A 20,324-nucleotide genomic window follows, 5' to 3' on the forward strand; every position below is an offset into this window, starting at 1 on the left:
TGAGAGTGTGCAGGAGCAGCCCGTACAGGAAACCCCTCCGCGCAGAACTGAAAGGCACGGAGGGGATTTCCCCGAGGTGGCTCAAGTTGTGAGGTGCCGGCTCCTGAGGGAGGTTTCGGGGCTTGGCGCCGATGAAGAATTCCGTCCGGATGGGGGTCAGTTCGGACGGGATCTCCCCACGTTCTTGAGCCTCCTCGACACACCTAACGGAGTCAGGGCCCAGCGCTGTTTTTAGCGACTCGAAGGCATCGGCCACGCGGCGGATGTCGGTCCAGTTTAGGCGCCGTGCCAGCGTGTCTGGCGCCATCCAGCTCGCTCCTCCACCATCAAGCAAGTCCCTGACCCTGGTCACCTCACCAGCCACAGCCCTCTCGTCTGCCTGCCATCTAAAACCTCGGTCATGGAGGCACGGATTCCTGAGCAGCGGCTCCTGCAGGACAGCCGCCACTCCAGATGGTGGAGAGCTGCACTTGGTGGCGACTCTGTTCCAGACCCTGATGAGTTCCTGGTAAAAGACAGGCAACCCCTGGACAGTGGTCCTGACATCCCCCAGGCTCACAAACAGGAGCTGCGTGTCGTAATTAAGGCTGTACTGCTGGCGGGAGAAATATGTCGCCAGCACACGCCACCTAGGAGGGTGTCAACAGCTCTACAACTCTTTTGGGGGGGGAACAAAATAACCATTAGATCAAGTGCCCCCCCGATCTGGGGGACACTCCAAACATTTCGCAAGGCCCTTTTTTTTGTTTTTTTAAATATTTTTGTAGATTTTTTGGGGCTCTAAAAACATAATTTACAAGTGCCCTCTATAAAAGGGGAGGGGGACACTAAAACCCGGCAATTAAAAATTAAACTTTAAAACATAAAATCAAATTAAAATTTGGTTGCCAGGTGTGATGATGCACTCCAGTCCCTCCGGCGCCCACCTCTCGCGGAAGGCCGCGAGCGTACCGGTGGACACCGCGTGCTCCATCTCTAAGGACACCCTGGCCCAGATGTAGGCGCGGAAGAGAAGCAGGCAGTCAGGCTGAACGACCCCCTCGACCGCCCGCTGCCTGGACTGGCTGATGGCACCCTTGGCCGTGCCCAGGAGCAGTCCTACGAGGAGGCCCTCAGACCTACCCGCTCCCCTCCGCACAAGGTGCCCAAAGATCAGGAGTGTGGGACTGAAGTGCAACCAGAATTTCAGGAGCAGCCCCTTTAAATATTGGAACAGGGGCTGCAACCTCGTACATTCAGTAAAAATGTGGAACACGGACTCTTCCAGACCGCAGAAATTGCAGGCGGCCTGGGAGCCCGTGAACCGGCTTAAAAATTTGTTGCACGGGACTGCTCCGTGCACCACCCTCCAGGCCAAGTCCCCGATAAATACTGGGAGGACTCCCGCGTAGAGTGCCCTCCATCGGGGACCCCCGCCTCCTCCGGACGGCAAGATGGTACGCCATGGCGTGTCCGGACGGCAGGCGAGGATGGCAAAGTTGAGAGTGTGCAGGAGCAGCCCGTACAGGAAACCCCTCCGCGCGGAACTGAAAGGCACGGAGGGGATTTCCCCGAGGCGGCTCAAGTTGTGAGGCACTGGCTCCCGAGAGAGGTTCCGGGGTTTGGCGCTGATGAGGAATTCCATCCGGACAGGGGTCAGTTCAGACGGGATCTCCCCACGTGCTTGAGCCTCCTCGATACATCTCACGGAGTCAGGGCCCAAAGCTGTTTTTAGCGACTCGATGGCATCGGCTGCGCAGCAGACGTCGGCCGAATTTAGGCGCCGCGCCAGCGTGCCTGGCGCCATCCAGCCCGCTCCTCCGCCATCGAGCAGGTCCCTGACCCTGGTCATCTCACCAGCCACAGCCCTCGCGTCCGACTGCCACCTAAAACCTCGGTCGTGGAGGTACGGATTCCCGAGCAGCGGCTCCTGCAGGACAGCCATCACTCCAGCCGGTGGAGAGCTGCGCTTGGTGGCGACTCTGTTCCAGACCCTGATGAGTTCCTTGTAAAAGACAGGCAGCCTCCTGCACGGCGGTCCTGACATCCCCCAAGTTCACAAACAGGAGCTGTGTGTCGTAATTAAGGCTGTACTGCTGGTGGGAGAAATATGTCGTCAGCGCATGCCATCCAGGAGGGTGTCAACAGCTCTACAACTCTTTTGGGGAGGGGGGGACAAAATAACCATTAGATCAAGTGCTCCCCCGATCTGGGGGACACTCCAGACACTTTTAACTGCCCTCTTTTTTCATATTTATTTTGTTTTTTTTGGAGTTTTTTTGAGTTTTTTTTCAACAGCTCTACAACTCTTTTTGGGGAGTACAAATAAACATTAGGTCGAGTGCCCCCCGATCTGGGGGACACTCCAGACACTTATAACAGCCCTCTTTCAACAGCTCTACAAACCTGTGAGCATACTCACAGGTGCATACATTACAACAGTGATGAAATAACAAAATGGTAAGGTCAAACGGGTTGGCAATGGGACGTGTAAAGATACAAAAGAAATGTCCAGAGGAGATGCAAATATTTACTGCAGAACCATTACTAACACCCACTGTCTGAGAAAATGGGAGTGGTAGTAATGACCTAAAGTTGTTTAACTCAATGTTGAGTCCAGAAGGTCTAATCGAAAGAGGTGCTATTCCTCGAATTTGTGTCTAACGCCATTGGAACAGTGTAGGAGGCCGAGGACAGAGTGGGAGTGGGATGGTGAATTCAAGTGGCAAGCAACTGGAAGCTAGGGTCACATCTGGTAAAAACCAAATCGGTGTTTGGTCTCCCCGACATAGAGATCATCTTATTGTGAGCAGAAAATAAAGTATACCGGGTTGGAGGTACAAGTAAATCACTGTTTCACCTGGAAGGAGTGTTTGGGGCCCTGGATGATAGAAAGGGAGATGAAAGAGCAAGTGTGGCATTTCCTGTGCCGATTGTTTGAAAGCTATCCAATTAGTCCCACTCCCTTGTCCTTTCCCCAAAGCTCTGCAAAGCTTTCCTTTTCAGGTAATTATCCAATTCCCTTTTGAAAGTTACTGTTGAATCTCCAGTCTTTTGGATTTGACGTTAAACCGAGGCCCCGTCCCTCTCAGGTGGACATTAAAGATCCCATGGCACTATTTTGAAGAAGAGCAGGGGAGTCATCCTGGTGTCCTGGCCAATATTTATCCCTCAATCAACATAACAAAAACAGATTATCTGGTCATTATCACATTGCTGTTTGTGGGAGCTTGCTTTGCACAAATTGGCTGCCGTGTTTCCCACATTACAACAGTGACTACACTCCAAACATCTGGTGATTGTGAAAGCCACTATATAAATGCAAGCCTTTCTTTCTTTTTCACTACCCCTTCAGGCAGTGCATTGCAGATGATAACAACTCACTGCATAAAGAAATTTGTCATCTTCTTACCTCTGGTTCTTTTGCCTTCAATCTGCGTTCTCTGGTTACCGACCCTCCTGCCAGTGGAAACAGTTTCTCCCTGTCTACTCTATCAAAACCCCTCATGATTTTGAACACCTCTATTAAATCCCCCATTTGGCCATCTCTGCTCGAAGGAAAATCCCAGCTTCCCTAGACTCTCCATACGACTGAAGTCCTTCATCCCTAGTACCATTCTAGTAAATCTCCTCTGCACCCTCTCCAAGGCCTTTACACCCTTTCTAAAGTGTGGTGCCCAGATTTGGACATAAAACTCCAGCTGAGGCCTAACCAGTGACTTATAAAGGTTTAGCATAACTTTCTTGCTTTTCTTTTCAATGCCTTGGTTTATAAAGCCAATGTTCCTAATGCTTTTCTGACAACCTTATCAACTTGTCCTGCCACCTTCAAAGATTTGTGTACGTATACCTCTAGGTCTCGCTGTTCGTGTATCCCCATTAAAATTGTACCATTTAGTTTACACTGCCCCTCCTCATTCTTCCTTCAACGTTGTTGACCTCAATGTTGAGGCCAAAAGACTGTCATAGAATCATAGAAATGTATATAAGAAATAGGAGCAGGAGTAGGCCATTTGGCCTCTCGAGCCTGCTCCGCCATTCAATAGCTGATTGGATCATGGACTCCACTTCACTTCCCCGCTTGCTTCCCATAACCCTCGACTCCCTTATCATGCAAAAATCTGTCTATCTCCACCTTAAATATATTCAATGACCCAGCCTCCACAGCTCTCTGGGGTAGAGAATTCCAAATATTCACAACACTCGGAAGAAATTCCTCCTCATTTCTGTTTTAAATGGGCGACCCCTTATTCTGAAACTATGCCCCCTAGTTTTAGATTCCCCCAACAGCACAGTCCATCGTATCTGCACCGGCCAACCAAGAGCTATCCAGCCTAATCCCACTTTCCAACTCTTGGTCCATAGCCCTGTCAAGTGCTTAATTAAATGATGAGCTTCACTGGAAGAGTGTACGAGGCCGAGGACCGAGTGGTCAGACTGGGAATAGGATGGAGAATTAAAGTAATAAGCTCCTCTTGTGATCCAATGATTGTGATCAACCTGACGTAACTTCATTTGAAATACTGATGCGCCCATCAGAAAGGCTAAACGGTGGTACAAGTTAATCCTGATTCAAGTTGGGAACGAAAGTTAAAGTTTATTCAGATCCAAATGATCTCAGTTTTGGCTGTTTTCAAATAACAGTTCAAGGGAAATTAATGAAGTGCCAATATTGCAATTTACTTTTTAGGCAAGATTTGAAATCACAGATGTGGCTTCAGAATTTGAGGAAAAAGGTGCTATGGTACTGCAATGGCAAGTACTGGGAGGATTTATCCACAAAGGATCACAGCTGCTTCCTCATTACATTTGGTAATTTAGAAAGATTCTGTTCATTCCATTAGCCAGCGTACAAATTTAAGAGTCATTTGCATTCCCAGGTCACTGTGGAAAAGCATCATCTTTCACTACCTTCCCAAACATATCTCTCCAATATAATTAAAACTAGTCTGCAATTCACTTGTTTTAATTCAGGCAGTGTTTTCACTTGTAAACAGAATCCTCCAATGGAAAATATCTTTCAACACCAAGACCTGCAGTCTATTCATACCTTTATTAATTATGGGTTTTGTGACCTTCCAAATGTGTGAGTCAATCTTCATAATCGCATACTTCCTTGTTGTCCTTCATGTATGCCCCCCACCCCAGAATTGTTCCATTAATGATTTTAAAGCACAAATTCACAGACGGCTGCTAGAAGGCAAGGGGTTCTCAGCAGGCAAATTCACAAGTGTGTAAAGTTACCACTTGAACAGTTGAGATTTTTCCTGTGCTCAATAGATTTGTCAGATGAAACCTGAATACCTAAAAGATGCTGGTTCCCTGTGTATTACTGAGATCATGCTATGAAATATATGCAGGAAGCCTCATCAACTTGTCCTATCCACGAATGGTCTTACTCATGCCTCATAGGAAAAAAACCCGCCTCTGATCTTGTTGCAAGACTGATGATTTATACCTTTCTGCACATAGGAATCATAATGAATAAAAGTATTCCAAGTATCAAAGGAAATTAATGGAGATCTATTTTACACATGAACTTCACAATGTGTGAACAACATACAACACACTTTGCCCCCTCCCTGTCCCACATTGGGCTGGAATTTGATCACCATTTCTGCCCGGTTTCACGGCTGTATTCCTGTTTTTTTCCTTGAAAACCGCCTGTTGCAAGTTTCGTCAAAGTGTTCCACTGGCGGGTTCGAAATGCTGCTGGGGAGCGGACTGCCGGCGTGCAACACTGAAAAAAACCACCACCGCCTGAGTTTGGTAGTAGCAGTGTTCCGTAGCTGAGGAAAAAAATACCGCCCACGAGAAACCAACCGGAGCAGCCCTTTGATCAGCGGTAGGTAAGAAATCCTACAAAAAAAGCTAAGTGAAAGTTTAAAAAAAAAATTATTTTGCAGCGATTCAATGCAGAAGGGTCCCGTGAATGTTTTCTGATTTTTCTTTTTTTTGTTTTCCGCAGCCTCAGAGTAAATTTTGAGTAAGTACCGCCCAATTTGACCAGGATCGCGTTTTCCACCGAGAATCCGCGTGCAAGACCGATTTTTCCCACCGGGCGGAGTTTTTTCCATTTTTTCTAACAATTTTTTGCCGGCCATAATTTAATAACTGTAGCGTTTTTTGGGGCGGCAATCCAGCGGTGGCAGCTTTTGATCAAATTCTAGTAAATTAAGTAAAATGAAGTTTGGTGTTGATTCAAATTAGGCAAGGTTCCTACACCAGAGCAACTTATGAAAATAAAATTACTTCTTGAACTTTTGGCATGTTAATATTGAAAGGGGTGCACTTATCAGAGTACATGAAAAGTTCATACATTGATTTAAAGGATCCCACTTAGCAGCTTCCCCAAAGGTAAAACCATCAGTAAAGTCTTCACCTGTATACTAAATAGACCATATCTATAAACACAGCTGTTCACAACACTAAACTGGAAAAGGGAAAAGAAATTAAATATCCTAAAACCAAGCAATCGGAAAGCCTTTGTCACGGGGCTGAACCAGTTGTCAGGGAATGCCAAGAGGGGACAAAATAAAGAATGCATTAAACAATAATTCCAAACAATCTTGGTGCCCCACAGCCATCTGGATCTCAACTACGTCACACCACAAGAACAGCCACCTTCCGAGTCCAGCGGCCCATAACCCAATCCTGTCAGGCTTCTTTGTTTTACCTCCTCTTCCATCTAGTGCCATGGGTGAATATATCCACATTTTAGAATATCTAACAAAAAGGTACTTCATCTCTACACTATGAGCTAATCAAACGCACAGAACACAATATTCACTCACAAGATGCAACACCATGTGAGATGCTAGGCATCGCTTAGATTATTATTTTTTTAAATCAGAGAAAACATTGAGAGGTCATGATCCAGGCTTTGTAATGATGGGACAACATAAATGTAGGAAAATTATTTAATCTGGATAATGGATGTAGAACTAAACTGCATATGTACATAATTAACAAACTGCAAGTTGTACTTTACTTGTGTATGCACTTGAAGGGCCGTAACCTACAGGGCTATAGACCAGGAACTGGAGAGTCAGATTAGGCTGGATAACTCTTTCTCAGCCGACACAGACACAATGGGCTGAATGGCCTCCTTCTCTGCCGTAAATTTCTATGATTCTATGCACATGAAAAAGATTTTCTCATCCACCCAGCGTGGTAGGTGTGGAGCAGGCCTCCCAAAAAAGCAATTGATGCTGGATAACTAGCTAATAGATGGCATTAAAGGTTTGGGGACACCAGATATCTATCTAATAGAAATGAGATTAAAGGATGTCCCAAAACCTACCTGGATAGCAATTTCAGGAACACGCAAGAAATAAATGATCAAATATTCTATGAGAACACAATAGGGCTGAATTTGCTGCCCCTATGGGTGAGTATGAGGTGCGCATGCACCCGTAGTGACCCCACAAGTTCCACGTTCATGCACCAAAACCCGGAACTTGCGATGTCAAGAATCCTCGTCAGATCGTATGAATTTGACAGAAATGGACCTCCGTGGGCGGAAAGTTGGGCTATTTTCCCAACTTCTGTCCAGTGAATCCCCCGAAATTCTTACGCCTTGTAAGGTTCGAAAATCCACGGCCCCATTTTTATTGGAACACCTTTAGGACAAGAAAACTAAGATGGGATCGTTCTATACATTTTAAATGAACATTTTTGGCCAAGTCAAATCCTCAGACTAGGCAGGCTGGGAAACGTGTGGGCGGATACAGACATTGTGGAGTCTGGCTCACAAGCGAGACAGAGACACTGGCCAATAGGGGAAAAGTGCATTCTGGCAGGCCAATCAGGGGTCGAGTCGGGCCTGAAGTGTGGAGATCCTCAACCAATGGGGACTACCCGGCCCAGTTTGAAAATATGACTCACCCATAATGAATGTGGACCATCATTTACCTAATGGCCCATCAAAGGGGAGGCCCAAACCGATTGACTCCCAAGACTGTTACAATGGACCAGCAGACGTTGAGGCACCAATGTGCACTGAAACAATACCTGTCCTCACACCTACCTGTACCTGTGACATCTTCTGATTAAATATTCAAAGCTATCTCCCCGCCCAAACTTACACAATGGACCACCAACTGAATTTGAGCGCAAAAAGGCCAGGACTAAATTGGATACAAAGATAGGAGCTACAGAACGAGCAGTGGGAGTCAGCTTTTGGAGGTTGAAGTCAGTTTTTGGAGGTTGGAGTCAAGCTTTTCACAGGGTCCTCGCTCTGGGGAAGGTGTACTTAACTCCAGCAGCTTTTTGCTTAGGAGTCAACCGAAAGGCAAAGAGAAGAAACCGACGCAACATCGAGGAGGAAAACCGAACCGACCAACAATGTAAAACCTACCCCAGAGGGACCCCGAGCTGAAATAAGTGCCCCCAGAACTCCGGAGTTGATGGGATTGTGAGTGTAGCCCAAACCCCCTCACAGACTCAATTTAGGACAGGAATTGGTAAGAAGGGTGGGAGTGGGAGGTGGGGTTGTGTGTGAGTGGGATGTTTCAACCTCTTATTTTCCCCTTCCCTGTTGCGAGATTTTTCATGTTGTTGAGTGAGATTGAGCCATTACTGCTATTTACGACCTCTTCCTATGCCCTCTATCTTGGTGTTTACTACCGTTACTCACCCATCCTCATAAATCGCACGTACAGAACCTCAGGGGAGTGTGGATTCGAACCCACATCCCAAGCTCCCCTTACAGCCTGGTAAAAGCAGGCATAAGGCCTAGTCTTACAAGCATAGGAGTTTTAAAAAATAGAAAAATAAAAATGCTGCCACTCATTTATATATTAAAAACCATGTCCATTAAGGCAAGTTAATTTTTTAGCCCCATTAAAACAGATTTTTTTTCAAAAAAAAATACAGGTATTTAATTATTAATTTTAAATATGTTGTGTGTTTTAAAAAAATTATTTCATGTGTTTGTGTGTTTCTTGGGGTATTCCCATTCATACTTCCCTGGATTCTGGGGAGGTCCCAGCAGATTGGAAAACTGTAAATATAATGCCCCTATTTAAAAAAGGAGACAGACAAAAAGCTGGAAACTATAGATTAGTTAGCCTAACATCTGTGGTTGGGAAGATGTTGGAGTCCATTATTAAAGCAGCAGTAGCAGGACATTTGGAAAAGCAAAATTCGGTCAGGGAGAGTCAGCATGGATTTATGAAGGGGAAATCATGTTTGACAAATTTACTATAATTCTTTGAGGATGTAACGAACAGGGTGGATAAAGGGGAACCAGTGGATGTGGTGTATTTGGACTTCCAGAAGGCATGTGACAAGGTGCCACATAAAAGGTTACTGCACAAGATAAAATTTCATGGGGTTGGGGGTAATATATTAGCATGGATAGAGGATTGGCTAACTAACAGAAAACAGAGAGTCAGGATAAATGATTCATTCTCGGGTTGGCAATCAGTAACTAGTGGGGTGACGCAGGGATCAGTGCTGGGACACCAACTATTTACAATCTATATTAACGACTTGGAGGAAGAGACTGGGTGTAATGTAGCCAAGTTCGCTGACGATACAAAGAAGGGAGGAAAAGCAATGTGTGAGGAGAACACACAAAATCTGCAAAAGGACATAGACAGGCTAAGTGAGTGGGCAAAAATTTGGCAGATGGAGTTTAATGTTGGAAAGTGTGAGGTCATGCACTTTGGCAGGAAAAAAAATCAAAGAGCAAGTTATTATTTAAATGGAGAAAGATTGCAAAGTGCTGCAGTACAGCAGGACCTGGAGGTACTTGTGCATGAAACACAAAAGGTTAGTTTGCAGGTACAGCAAGTGATCAGGAAGGCCAATGGAACCTTGGCCTTTATTGCAAAGGATAATGGAGTATAAAAGCAGGGAAGTCTTGCTACAGTTGTACAGGGTATTGGTGAGGCCACACCTGGAATACTGCATGCAGTTTTGGTTTCCATATCTACGAAAGCATATACTTGCTTTGGATGCAGTTCAGAGAAGGTTCACAAGGTTGATTTCAGAGATGAGGGGGTTGACTTATGAGGAAAGGTTGAGTAGGTTGGGCCTCTACTCATTGGATTTTAGAAGAATGAGAGGTGATCGTATCGAAACATAAGATTATGAGGGGGCTTGACAAGGTGGATGCAGAGAGGATGTTTCCACTGATGGGGGAGACTAGAACTCGAGGGCATGATCTTAGAATAATGGGCCGCCCATTTAAAATTGAGATGAGGAGAAATTTCTTCTCTCAGAGGGTTGTGGATCTGTGGAATTCGCTGCCAGAGAGCTGTGGAAGCTGGGACATTGAATAAATTTAAGACAGAAATAGACAGTTTCTTAAACGATAAGGGAATAAGGGGTTATGGAGAGCAGGCAGGGAAGTGGAGCGGAGTCCATGATCGGATCAGCCATGATCATATTAACTGGTGGAACAAGCTCGAGGGGCCGTATGGCCTACTCCTGCTCTTATTTCTTATGTTCTTATACTAATGGCAGTTCTGTAAAAACGGAACTCACCTTTAAGTATGAATAGGGATTCCCTACTTTCATTGGTTGGGTCGGCTCACGTGATCCCAGGGGTTCTTGCATACTGGCTTGCGTGACCCTGGCATACGTGGGCCTCTACATGGAGGGGTCCATGACCGCAAGTGTCCAAACCTCTGGGACCACCAGGTAAGTTTGTAGATTTTTTGCAGATCGGAGGCATCCGCCCGCGGGAAGCCTCCGACCGCAATTTCTACCCCAATAGTTCCTGTGCTGCAGTGACCAAAGGGATACACAACATGTCTGAGTTTAACAGTAGCAAAGTACTAACCCGAGTGGAAATTGTGACGACCAACCAGCTCGTGATTGCAGCTATAACATTCCCTTACTTTATACAGTTGTGTGCCCCTCCCCTCCCCTCCCCCATATTGGCTATTCACTATCATTGCAAGTGTGTGCCTCGGCAGACATTATACAGGCTCAACTCAACAATTTAACCGAAATCTGTCACAGCAGACAGTATTTTGGCAGCTCCTACAATCGGTTGCTATGGTGATGATTGCACTTCATTTTCACAAACCAGTTTTCTATTCATTCAATGGAGAATCAGGAGACTCAACTTTGTGTGATTTGACAAGTTGGATACAAATGAAAGGGTTGTGATTAATTTCGAGAACAGTCCTCGTCCGATTTGTTTCAACACGTTTTGTTCACTTCTTATTCAACACTTGAAGCAGCAACCATGAAAAAAGTCTCTTCTGCCCAATGCAGTTCGATCATTCCAGATTGTATGTGTGGGTGGGTGTGGGGTTGCGTGCGTGTACGTGTGTGCCTGTGTATGTGCATGCCTGTGCGTGTTCCTGTGTGCGCATGCCTGTGTGTACCTTGTGTGCGCGTGCCTGTGTATGTATCTTGTTTGGTTGCTCCTGTGTGCACGCTTCTGCGCGCGTGTCTGTGTGCGCGCGCGTGTGAGCATGCACCTGTGAGCGTGTGCCTGTGTGCGTGTGCTTGTGTGGGTGTGTGGCACAGATAGCTGTAATTCTGTGCTACTGAGTGTAATAGAGAACAATCAACGAACCACTACAATACTTGTGTACAATACGAGGTGATCCTTCATAATGTTGCTCACGGGCGGTTGCCAAGACTAGTGTTGGAGAATTTGGGGCTCAGCTCCAGGAATCAAACGGAGCCTTTTTAATAACCGTCAGCTGAGACGGCCTGCTGGAGGTCTGTCACTTGCTGGTAACTGAGCTCGCACATGTGCAAAGGCTTGAAATAAAGTTTATTTGCTGCAGGGAAGAGAGGGCACTTGCCATTTCCTATGACCAAAACTTAACCTTCCACCAGTGTGCTGCATTGTGTTTACACCAAGCACACAATGACGTCAAGCTGGACAAGTATCTCTTTTGAAAGTTTTCATGGTTAGTGTATAAAATAAATGTTTCCAACAGAAATATGATGAATAATTTTTCCAAGGGAGACTAATCATAGCCGCTCCTTACCTAGAATATTAAACAGGCAGATTCTCCCATTTTTTTTAATAAAAAGAGTTATTTTTAAAAAATTGGATGGACCAACAATTATAAAACCGAAGAAAACAGTAAATAAATTTCACCAAATATCTCTGAAACAAGATGTAGACTTAGTAACAGGTTCATGCTTGAGATAAAGATTTTAAATTAGGATTTTTATTCAAACCTGAATAATGGTACAGCCCTTCCAGAATTATCCAGTTCTATTAATATTTGTTTTCTATCGTCTTTGAGATCGCTATCAAATTTGTTAAGGAACACAAATGCTCTAACCATTTATAATAGATTACACAATATGCAAACATTAAACACAGCAAAATGTCACTTGCCACACATGCACAGAAACACTAAATAGTGGAAGGAAGGAAAGCTGAACAAAGCAACCTCCAGAAAGGAACAGAACTCAAGCCCTAGGCTCCAGAGAGTAGTCCTCACAACGCCAAAACCGATTACATGCATTTCCAAAAGGGCGTGGATAATTTTATGAATTGTTTAAGCTTTTTCATGCTACAAATACTTTTAAGACTGATAAAACTAGATGGCAACCAAAAGCATGTCAAAAATACTTGGAGAGTGAATTTGTTGGCTCCTTTCTCCTCCCTGTTTCTTGATAGTTTGTATTTTGCAGGTTCCCTATATATTCAGCTATTATTTGTTTTCGTTGAATATATTTGAACCCCAATTAGGTGCAAATATCATAGAATTATGAAACAAAAAAAGAGGCCATTCAGCTCATCATGCCTGTGTCGGCTCTTTGAAAGAGCTATCCAATTAGTCCCACTCCCCTGATCTTTCCCCACAGCCCTGCAAATATTTTTCCCTCCAAGTCCCTTTTAAAATATATTATTGAATCTGCTTGAACCACTCTTTTAGGCAGTTTTGCAGCTCAGCTGCGTAAAAAAAATTCTCATCTCCCCTCTGGTTCTTCTCTTGCCAATTAATCTGTGTCCTCCGGTTACCGACCCGTCCGTCACTGGAAACAGTTTCTCCTTAGTTACTCTAGCAAAACCCTTCCTGATTTTTAACACCTCTATCAAATCTTCCTTCAACCTTCTCTGCTCCACGGAGAACAACCCCAACTTCTCTCGTCTCCCCACACAACTGAAGTCCCTCATTCCTTGTACCATTCCAATAAATCTCCTCTGTGCCCTCTGCAAGTCCTCGACATCCTTCCTGAAATGGACACACTACTCCAGCTGGGGCCAAACCGGTAATTTATAAAGGTTTAGCCCAACGTTCTTGCTTTGGTACTCTATGTCTCCATTTATAAAGCTTTTTCACCGGCCTTCTCAACTTGTCCTGCCACCATCAAAGGATTTGTGTACATACACCCTCAGGTCTCTCTGTTCCTGCACCCCCTTTAAAATTGTACTATTTAGTTTATATTGCCTCTCCTCATACTTCCGACCAAAATGCATCTTTGTATTGAATTGCATCTGCCATGTTTCACCAGTTTGACTATGTCTTATGTATGCCCTGTATACCCAAGTCTAGATCATTAATATATATCAAAAAAAATAGTGGTCTTAATACCGACCCTGGGGGATTCTACTATATACTTCTTTCAGGTCAGAAAAACAACCACTCACCTCTACTCTCTGCTTTCTTGTCTCTTAGCCAATTTTGTATCCATGCTCTGCTCCCATGGGCTTTAATTTTGCTAACAAGTCTATTATGTGGTACTTTATCAAACATCCTTTGAAAGATCACTTACAACAACATTAATTAACCCATATTTTTCCAAGTGACAATTAATTTTGTCCCAGATTATGGTCTCAAAAAGTTTTCCCACCACTGACGTTAGGCTGACTGGCCTGTAGTTTCTCCCTTTTTTTTTCAACAGAGATGTAACATATGCAAAGCTCCAGTCCTTTGGCACCGCTCCTCTATCTAAGGAGGATTGGAAGATTGTGACCAGAACCTCCACTATCTTCACCCTTGCGTCCCTCAGCAACCTAAGATCATCCCATCTGACTGGATGTCTGATCATCCTTTGAGCGCTGCCAACCTTTAAAGTACCTTCTGTTTATCTATTATCCTATCCTATCTAACGCTGAAAGATTAACTCATTATCAAGATGACCACTGGTAAATCATCAGGCAATTCATGCGTTTAGTTCATACAACTGTAACAGGTTGTGTACAGTTGGTGATGAGAGACCGGAGATTAAAGACAAGTTAACAGTCTCCTTCCACAAATTTCGAGGGAGAGTTTGCAGTTCTTAAGAGTTTCTCAAGGGCACGCGATTACAACCTTGAAGGACCACAAGCAGCGGGTGTTGTGGTGCATTAGAGCACACGGTGGTGTTGATCAATTGGCTCGAGTGGAGCATAAACGCCGACATGGACTGGTTGGGTTGAATGGCCTGTTTCTGTGCTGGACATCCTATGTAATCCAATGTAATTAATAGTTTACTCATTTGCTCAATGGGGATGGTCATCCTTACTATGGAGAAACAGGCACTTCAACTAAAATGCCCAACTTTGCTCAATTGCGAAAAGCATGGTATGACCTGCAGGAGTGCAACATTAACAATGTGAGAAAAACTCTTCAACCTGCTCTTAATTTTATGTTAAGCAAAAGTGAAAAAGTAGTAACATTTTCACGAGTTTTAATAAAACCTTAAATTCGTTATAAATCTTTTTCCTTAGTGGTAAACAGCATTAAGAAATTCTTGCACAAGTTGATAAAGAAACAATAGGAATATATTTTCTAACATGTTATCGAAGACGTGCCACTATAATCCGAAAAGGCACTCTTGGCAATGTTGTAATAAACGACAAAATTAAAATGTAAGCGCTCATGAATAGGCAATTTTGTTCTCACTTCATACTTCCCACACAGCTAACTTTCTTAAGTTTAACACAGCTGACACATACATGGTTTCACACAGTCCATGGGGATTAAGCAAACTCTATTTTAATATTCCTAACAGAACTAGTCGACATGAAAACAGATGAATCAGAATTGAGGGGAGTTATCAGGTGATTAAAAATGAGGCACCTCACAATTCACTGAAATGAAAATGCTGTATTTCATTTCACACGAATGAAAAGCTGATCCAAAAGTTACCAGTTAGATGGATGTCCCGGTGCGGTGACGCAGTTACTATACAGGGCCGAGACAGTGGTTGGTGTCCACGATGCCTGGGGTGCCAAGTTTCCTATCTCAGCGTGTCTCCATAATTAAGTAACGAAATGAAGCACGTACTTCCCAACTGAGGAGGAGAATATTTCAAGAGTCATCCAGAGACCTCGTGCACATATCCTGATGGACAGTATCTGGCACTCTCTCAGCTGCAGATAGCATGAATCGGGGACAGACTGTTTGCAACTTCTGAATTAACCTTTCTGACCCAAACATTAAGACTACAGAGCAATTATTCGTAGCCTTAAAAGGACATAAGAACATAAGAAATAGGAGCAGGAGAAGGCCATATGGCCCCTCGAGCCTGCTCCGCCATTTAATAAGATCATGGCTGATCTGATCATGGAATCAGGTCCACTTCCCTGCCTCCTCTCCATAACCCCTTATTCCCTTATCGTTCAAGAAACTGTCTATTTCTGTCTTAAATGTATTCAATGTCACAGCTTCCACAGCTCTCTGAGGCAGCAAATTCCACAGATCCACAACCCTCAGAAGAAATTTCTCCTCATCTCAGTTTTAAATGGGCGGCCCCTTATTCGAAGATTATGCCCCCGAGTTCTAGTCTCCCCTATCAGAGGAAACATCCTCTCTGCATCCACCTTGTCAAGCCCCCTCATAATTGTATACGTTTCGATAAGATCACATCTCATTCTTCTGAAATCCAATGAGTAGAGGCCCAACCTTCTCAACCTTTCCTCATAAGTCAACCCCCTCATCTCTGGAATCAACCTTGTGAACCTTCTCTGAACTGCCTCCAAAGCAAGTATATCCTTTCGTAAATATGGAAACCAAAACTGCACGCAGTATTCCAGGTGTGGCCTCACCTATACCCTGTACAACTGTAGCAAGACTTCCCTGCTTTTATACTCCATCCCCTTTGCAATATAGGCCAAGATTCCATTGGCCTTCCTGATCACTTGCTGTACCTGCATACTAATCTTTTGTGTTTCATGCACAAGTACCCCCAGGTCCCGCTGTACTGCAGCACTTTGCAATCTTTCTCCATTTAAATAATAACTTGCTCTTTGATTTTTTTCTGCCAAAGTGCATGACCTTACACTTTCCAACATTATACTCCATCTGCCAAATTTTTGTCCACTCACTTAGTCTATCTATGTCCTTTTGCAGATTTTGTGTGTCCTCCTCACACATTGCTTTTCCTCCCATCTTTGTATCGTCGGCAAACTTGGCTACATTACACTCAGTCCCTTCCTCCAAATCGTAAATATAGATTGTAAATAGTTGGGGTCCCAGCATTGATCCCTGTGGCACCCCATTGGTTACTGATTGCCAACCTGAGAATGGACCATTTATCCCTACTCTTTGTTTTCTGTTCGTTAGCCAATCCTCTATCCATGCTAATATATTACCCCCTTACCCCGTGATCTTTTATCTTGTGCAGTAACATTTCATGTGACACATTGTCAAATGCCTTTTGGAAGTCCAAATACACTACATCCACTGGTTTCCCCTTTATCTACCCTGTTTGTTACATCCTCAAAGAATTCCAGCAAATTTGTCAAACTTGACTTCCCCTTCATAAATCCATGCTGACTCTGCCTGACCGAATTTTGCTTTTCCAAATATCCTGTTACCGCTTCATTAATAATGGACTCCAACATTTTCCCAACCACCGATGTTAGGCTAACTGGTCTATAGTTTCTTGATTTTTGTCTGCCTCCTTTTTTTAAATAGGGGCATTATATTTGTAGTTTTCCAATTTGCTGGAACCTCCCCAGAATCCAGAGAATTTTGGTAAATTACAACCAATGCATCCACTATCCCTGCCGTTACTTCTCTTAAGACCCTAGGATGCAAGCCATCAGGTCCAGGGTATTTATACGCCTTTAGTCCCATTATTTCACTGAGTATCACCTCATTAGTGATTGTGATTGTGTTATGTTCCTCCCCCCACCCCCCCATAGCACCTTGACTATTCACTGTTGGAATATTATTAGTGTCCTCTACCGTAAAGACTGATACAAAATATTTGTTCAGAGTTTCTGCCATCTCCATGTTCCCCATTACTAATTCCCCAGTCTCGTCCTCTAAGGGAACAACATTTACTCTAGCCATTCTTTTCCTTTTTATATACCTCTAGAAACTTTTGCTGTCTGTTTTTATATTTTGTGCTAGTTTACTTTCATAGACTATCTTCCCTTTCTTAATCATTTTTTTTAGTCAGTTATTCTTTGTTGGCTTTTAAACGCTTACCAATCTTCTGTCCTCCCATTAGTTTTGGCCACATTGTATGTCACATTGGCCACATTGTTTTTAATTGGATACCGTCCTTTATTTCTTTAGTTAGCCACGGATGGCTATCTTTTCTCTTATGCCCTTTCCTCCTCACTGGAATATATTTTTCTTGAGAGTTGTGAAATATATCCTTAAATGTACACCACTGTTCATCAACCGTCCTACACTTTAATCTATTTTCCAAGTCCACTTTAGCCAACTCAGCCCTCATACCTTCATAGTCTCCTTTATTTAAGCTTAGTATGCTGGTTAGAGATCCAACTTTCTCACCCTCCATCTGAATTTGAAATTCAATCATGCTATGATCACTCATTCCAAGGGGCTCCTTTACTAGGAGATTGTTTATTAATCCTGCCTCGTTACACAGGACAAGATCTAAGATAGCTTGCCCCCGGTTGGTTCCGTTACATACTGTTCAAGGAACCGGTCCCTTATGCACTCTATGAACTCTATGAACTCTTCCTCAAGGCTACCCTGACCAATTTGATTTGTCCAATCAATATGGAGGTTAAAATCACCCCTGATTATTGCTGTTCCCTTTTTACAAGCCCCCACTCTGTAGGACACCTGTAGTTTAAGCAGAAAAATAATACAGTGTATTTTACATGGAAGAATATTTCTATTATACAACATACAGAGGTACCGAGAGTATAGTCACAGGAGATTTGCCATTATTACATAGAATTTACAGCACAGAAACAGGCCATTCAGACCAACTGGACTATGCCAGTGTTTGTGCTCCAAACAAGCCTCCTTCCATCTTACATCATCAACATATCCTTCTATTCCTTTCTCCTTCACCTTAAATGTATCTATGCTATTCGCCTCAACTACTCCACGTGGTGGCATGATCCACATTCTAACCACGCTCTGGGTAAAGAAGTTTCCCCTGAATTCCTCATTGGATTTATTTGTGACTTAAGAGTTTTCTCTCTTTTTGACTGTACTTTCTGATGAAAACAAGATGTCACACATTGCTTGTCTGACACATCTCACTTCCTGTGGTACAATTAATTATAGGACAATTTATTCCACTTGTCCCATCACAGTTAAAAGCAAAATTTTTCTACCTGGTTACCAGACATCACAAAGGGTGAAAAGTTACTTAAAACTGTTTCTGACCGAGAGCAGAAATTGGCAAATACTTTCAATCCGAGTGAACAGCAATAGGCAAAGCTTGTGTTTATATAATAAAGATTCTGTGACCTGACAGGTTTTAAATAAAGGGCAGCCATTCTGGACTGTAGCTGATCCAAAAATGATTTGAAAAATTCTGAGCAATTACATCCTGTATCATTGAAGGTATATATGTTACATTTTTGAAGAATACACCCAGTGTTACACGGTATAATGCTCTTATACCTATATAACAGTGCAGGAAATTCAATATAATAAGGACACATTTTCTTCATCACACTTTGTTACTGATGCAAAACAAGCTTAAAATGGGTGCTTCCGACCTGCCGCCTAGAACTAGCAAACACTGTTCAATCTGCAAAGTAACTAGATCAAGGAGTAACTGAGACTCCATCAGACTTTGTAACTTTAAGGGACACAACTCCACTATAGCAGAACAACACATTGTGTATTACATTCGATGATCTCACCTATTATAAGCCACCAAAGATGCGCTGATATTTAAAAAAGAAAAAAAGTCACAAAAATTCTGACCTTGGATGCCCAGCATAAAAACAAAAGCACGAATTACTAATACTTTCATCGGACCTCAGTATTAAAATACGCGGTACAGCCTACTGGTTGCAAATATATTAACAAGAGTGCACATGGACTGTAGGTAAACAACAACCTTGTATTTATATAGCACCTTTAATGTAGTGAAACATCCCAAGGCGCTTCACAGGAGTATTTTGAGATAGAAAATTTGACACTGAGCCACACAAGTAGAAATTTAGCACAGGTAACCAAAATTTTGGTCAAATAGGTCCGTTTTAAGGTATGTTTTGAAGGAGGAAAGAGAGGTACGGAGGCAGAGAGGTTTAGGCAGGGAATTCCAGAGCTTAGGGCCTAGATACCAGAAGGCACAGCCACTGATGGTTGAACGATTATAATCAGGGATGCTCAAGAGCGCAGCCATCTCGGAGGGTAGTGAGGCTGGAGGAGATTAGAGAGACAGGGAGGGGTAAGGCCATAGAGATTTGAAAATAAGGATGCAAATTTTGAAATCGCGTCGTTGCTTAACCAGAAGCCAATGTAAGTCAGCGAGCACAGGGGTGATGGGTGAGTAGGACTTGGTGCGGGTTAGGACATGGACAGTCGAGTTTTGGATTGCTACTAGTTTACGTAGGGTAGAATATGGGAGGCCAGCCGTGAGTGCGTTGGAGTAATCAAGTCTAGAGGTTGAAACAATTGGTACCAGTACCAATCAAGTAAAGAACTTGCATAATGTGAGTTCCATGTATTCATAAGCTCATTTTTCTATTATTTTTGATGTGTACACGTAGAAATACATAAACACAACATAAATAAAACATACCTCCATTGCAACCGCAGCAATGTCCTGGTCATAGTGTTCCAGCTTATTGGGGAAAAATGTCATGTTGTATGGCAGACCATCACACCGGTGGATGGTTATGGGCTCACAGGTGAAAAGACTGTGACCCTGGGTCAAACGCACCCCCAGCAGGATGAACAGACAGACGAAGAGGTGCGCTGAACCCTTCATTGTGGGACTGTAATTGGAGAACTTCGGTTACAGAAACGCTGATCCAACTCCAAGTGTCAAGAAACAGCAGCAGTCTTTACCCACTCTTGATAGTGAATTGCATTCTTTATTCTGCTGGTAAATTGCATCAACAGTACGGATTAATGCAAAATGCTTTGCATCAACAGAATGCTTTTGAAGTAATGCAATTCCAAAAGTTCATCTTCTATTCCACAAACTTAAAAATGAATCCTGTAAAGAAAATATTTGAAGTTAGTGCACTAAGA

At 43.5% G+C, this 20,324-nt stretch overlaps 1 protein-coding gene across 1 annotated transcript in view; it reads right to left on the reverse strand.

The window, feature by feature from the left end:
- Nucleotides 1-20,059, reverse strand: part of LOC139249324 (frizzled-6-like) — a 57,265-nt gene extending 37,206 nt beyond the window's left edge. Inside the window, 1 exon segment of the mRNA XM_070872339.1 lies at nt 19,870-20,059. Coding sequence (XP_070728440.1) covers nt 19,870-20,058 — 189 coding nt within the window. The 5' untranslated portion in view covers nt 20,059.
- Between the last annotated feature and the right edge of the window lie 265 nt (nt 20,060-20,324).

This window comes from Pristiophorus japonicus, chromosome 1 (genome assembly GCF_044704955.1).
Source record: "Pristiophorus japonicus isolate sPriJap1 chromosome 1, sPriJap1.hap1, whole genome shotgun sequence".
Classification (NCBI taxonomy): Eukaryota; Metazoa; Chordata; class Chondrichthyes; family Pristiophoridae; genus Pristiophorus; species Pristiophorus japonicus.